This window comes from Apteryx rowi, unplaced genomic scaffold (assembly GCF_003343035.1).
Source record: "Apteryx rowi isolate R43461 unplaced genomic scaffold, aptRow1 scaffold_1655, whole genome shotgun sequence".
Classification (NCBI taxonomy): domain Eukaryota; kingdom Metazoa; phylum Chordata; class Aves; order Apterygiformes; family Apterygidae; genus Apteryx; species Apteryx rowi.
Window position 1 is genome coordinate 3,681 of NW_020447925.1, and position 4,210 is coordinate 7,890.

A 4,210-nucleotide genomic window follows, 5' to 3' on the forward strand; every position below is an offset into this window, starting at 1 on the left:
CCCCAGATCCGCATCGACAAGCTGGTGGACAAGTGGTCGGGCTCCATCGAGATCGGGGTGACGGCGCACAACCCCAACAGCCTCGAGTACCCCGCCACCATGACCAACCTGCGCTCCGGTGGGCCCCGGACGCCTGGGCCCCTGGTTGGGGGTGGGGGAGGGCGGGGGTAGAGCTGTACACCCCCCCTGCCAGCGAGGGGGACGGGCACCCATGGCCAGGTTGGGGATTGCTGCGTGATCCTCTCAGCTCCGGGAGGAGTCGGGGGTCCCTGGGTGCCCCTCCAGCCCCAAGAGGGTGGGGGTGGGGGCTTCCCGGATGCCTGGGTCCCTTTTCTCACCGTCCCCCCCCCCCTTTTTCCAGGCACCATCATGATGAGCGGCTGCGGGATCCTCACCAAYGGCAAGGGCACGCGGCGCGAGTACTGCGAGTTCAGCCTCGACGAGCTGCAGGTGACCCCCTGGCACCCCCTTTTTCAGCGGAGGGGGGTCCTAGATATCCTTCTCCAGACCTCCTATGGGTGCTGCAGGCTCCTGGGACCCCCAAATCCTCCCACCTTGGGCTCCCCAATCTCTTTAGGATCCACGTGGATGGGTGTAGGGTTCCTTGTAGGTACAAAGAACCTTGAATCTTCTCAAGATCTCCTAAACTCCGCTATCTAGAATCTTATACAAGTTTTTGGGGGTGTCTTGGAGATGCCAGGACCCCCCACCTCTTTGGGGCACCCATGTGGGTGTTTGGGTGCTCTCGGACACCCCTGGGACCCCACTGTGGAGGGGGTATGGGTGTCCCCGGTCACCCGTGTCCCCCCCCCTGCTAGGAAGGGGACCACATCGGTCTGACGAGGAAACCCAACAACGCGCTGCACTTCTACATCAACGGCATCGACCAAGGTGAGGGGACGCGGGGACGCTCAGGGGCTGCTGGTGACGTCCTTGCCCCCGGGGTGTCCCCCGTGCCAGCACCCTGGGGCAGGCAGGGGACACGGGGGACCCCAACATGGCCCTTGGTGATGTCCCYGTCCCTATATTGTTTGTCATATATGGAGTTTATATCAAGGAGGAGACACAGGAGACCCCAAAGTGGTTCTCGGTGACGTGCCCATAGCAGGGTGTCCACTGTCCTGGCACCCTGGAGCAGGGAGGGGACAAGGGTGACCCAGACATGGCCCTCAGTGGCATCCCCATAGCGTGGTGTCCCCCATACCGGCACCCTGGGGCGGGCGGCGGACACAGGGGACCCCGACACAGCCCTTGGTGACGTCCCTGTAGCAGGGTGCCAGCACCCCGGGGCAGGGAGGGGCCACGGTGGGGCCCCCCGACGCAGCCCTCGGTGACGTCCCCGTCCCCAGGGGTGGCCACGACGCTGACGCCGCTGGTGGTGTACGGCGTGGTGGACCTCTACGGCATGGCGGTGAAGGTGACCATCGTGCACAACCACAACCACAGCGACCGGCTGCGGCGCAACAACGCCATCCTGCGGGCGCTGTCCCCCGAGGGCGGCCGGCGTCCCCCCGAGCCCCCCGGTGCCCCCGAGCCCGACCCCGACCGCCTCCTCTTCCACCCCAACTGCGGGCAGAAGGCCGCCATCGTCAACGAGGGGCGCACGGCCCTGCGGCCGCAGTGAGCCACGCCGCGGGGACACGGGGACAAGGAGGGAGGTGTGGGGATGAGGGGATGGCCCTGTGGCCCTAGTCAGGGACAGGCTGAGGGGGACAGGGACATGGGGACAGTCCTGTGGCCCTGTCCCACCTGTGTGTCTCATGGTGGACATGGGGAGGGTCTTGCAGCCGCCATCAGGGACGCCCAGGTGGGACAGGGACATGGGGACCGCCCTGTGGCCACAGTTAGGGAAATGCCGGGCAGACAGGGCCACTGGGGACATGGGGACAGTCCTGTGGACGTGGGGACACACAGGGCAGACAGGATGTGGGGACAATCCTGCGGCCACCATTAGGGACACACAGGTGGGACAGGGATATGGGGACAGTTCTGTGGCCACAATTAGGGACATGCAAGGCAGACAAGGACATGAGACACGGGGACAGTGCTGTGGCCGCCATACACGGTGGCATGGGACATCCTGGGGACAGGGACACGGGGGTGGATGGGGACACAGGGACAGCCCCATGGCCATCCCCTGTGTCTCCATGTCCCCGCTGACCCCATATCTCTGCTCACCCCATGTCTTTATCCTCCCTTTGTGTCCTTGATCGCCATGGGTTGATGTCCTTCTCTGTCCTTGTCCTTTCTATGCCTCCTCTGACCCCGTGTCCCCGTCCCCCGCTGACCCCGGGTGTCTCCGTGTCCCCCCAGCGCCACGGACGACTTCAACCACGGTGTGGTGCTCAGCAGCCGGGCGCTGCGGGACAACGAGCTCTTCCAGGTGCGCATCGACAAGATGGTCGACAAGTGGGCCGGCTCCATCGAGATCGGCGTCACCACCCACAACCCCGCGTACCTCCAGCTGCCCTCCACCATGACCAACCTCCGCTCAGGTGGGCYCTGCAGCTCCTGTGTGTGTGTGGGGGTCCCCAGGGCCTCTTCTAGGGTCCCTGCCATCCCTGGGGTGTCCCCAAGGCTCCTTGTGGGGTCCTTGCCATTCCTGGGGGGTCCCTCAGACTCTTTCTAGGGTTCCTGCCATCTCCAGGGGGTCCTCAGGGCTCCTGGGGGTGTCCCCAAAGCTCCTGGTGGGATCCCTGCCATCCCTGGGAGGTCCCCAGGGGGTCCTGTGGGTCCCTGTGGGGTCCCTGCCATCCCCAGGGGGTCTTCCGGGCTCCTGGGAGTGTCCCTGGGGCTCCTCGTGGGGTTCCTGCCTTCCCTAAGGGGTCCCCAGGCTCCTGGGGGTGTCCCTGGGGCTCCTTGTGGGGTTCCTGCCTTCCCTAAGGGGTCCCCAGGCTCCTGGGGGTGTCCCTGGGGCTCCTTGTGGGGTTCCTGCCTTCCCTTAGCGGTCCCCAAGGCTCCTCATGGGTCCTTAGAGGTCCTAGGGATGTCCCCAGAGCTTCTCATGGGTTCCCCACCATCTCCTGGGCATCTCCAGGCCTCCCTATAGGGTCCCYGCCATCCTCGGGAGGTCCCTGACGTGCCCCATGGTGTCCCCACCGTCCCTGAGGGGTCCCTTATGCTCCCCATGGGGTCCCGGGAGCTCCCGGGGGTGTCCCCAGAGCACCCCATGGGGCTCCCAACACCCGTGTGGRTCCCAAACACTCCCCATGGGTCCCCAAGGGTGGTCCCCAGGCCTTCTTGGGTGTCCCCAGGATGTCCTCAGCCACCCCACAGCATCTCCCCTAAGCTTCTGGAGTTGTCCCCAGCTGCCTCCAGCCGCTTTTGGGGATCCCCCATGGTCCCTGTCCCCCACCCCGGGGTGGGGATCACACTGTCCCCTCCGTGGGTGCCCGTTCCCACCCCATCCCTGTCCCCATCCCCGCAGGGACCTGGATGATGACGGGCAACGGGGTGATGCACAACGGTACCACGGTCCTCGACGAGTACGGCCACAACCTCGACCGCCTCAAGGTGGGTCCTCGCTTCGGGCTGGGGCGAGGSGGGGGGGGGGGGGTGTTTCACAGCTCCCGCCACCCCGTGCGGCGGCGGTGACGTGCTGGCTGTACCCGCAGGCGGGTGACACGGTGGGGGTGGTGCGCAAGGACGACGGCACCCTGCACTTCTTCGTCAACGGGGTGGCGCAGGGCCCCGCGGCCTGGAACGTGCCCCCCAACGTCTACGCCGTCGTCGACCTCTATGGCCAGGCCGCCCAGGCCACCATCGTCGACGACGGCGGTGAGGGGACCCCGGCCCTGGGGACGCTGGGGGGCTGGTTTGGGGGGGGGTATGGGGATCTTCGGGCCACCAGGAGGCAGGTTTGGGGGGGAAACGGGGATCTTGAGGACACAGAGGCGCAGGTTTGGGGGGGAAATGAGGGTCTTGGGGACACCAGAGTGCAGGTCTGGGGGTCTTGGAGACACCGGGGTGCAGGTCTGGGGGGTCACAGGAGTCCTGCGGCCACTGGGGTGCAGATTTTGGGGAGAATGGGGGTCCTGGAGACGCCAAGGTGCAGGTTTGGGGGGACCCAGGGGTCCTGAAGACACCAAGGTGCAGGTTTGGGGGGGAAATGGGGATCTTGAGGACACTGAGGCGCAGGTTTGGGGGGAAAATAAGGGTCTTGGGGACACCAGAGTGCAGGTCTGGGTGTCTTGGAGTCACCAAGGTGCAG

At 66.0% G+C, this 4,210-nt stretch overlaps 1 protein-coding gene across 1 annotated transcript in view; it reads left to right on the forward strand.

The window, feature by feature from the left end:
* Positions 1-4,210, forward strand: part of NEURL4 (neuralized E3 ubiquitin protein ligase 4) — a gene marked incomplete at both ends in the record, with an annotated part of 20,875 nt that overhangs the window by 2,677 nt on the left and 13,988 nt on the right. Inside the window, 7 exons of the mRNA XM_026060171.1 lie at positions 7-118; positions 362-450; positions 819-891; positions 1,350-1,620; positions 2,314-2,495; positions 3,428-3,513; positions 3,615-3,918. Coding sequence (XP_025915956.1) covers positions 7-118; positions 362-450; positions 819-891; positions 1,350-1,620; positions 2,314-2,495; positions 3,428-3,513; positions 3,615-3,918 — 1,117 coding nt within the window. The remainder of the gene's footprint in view (positions 1-6; positions 119-361; positions 451-818; positions 892-1,349; positions 1,621-2,313; positions 2,496-3,427; positions 3,514-3,614; positions 3,919-4,210) is intronic.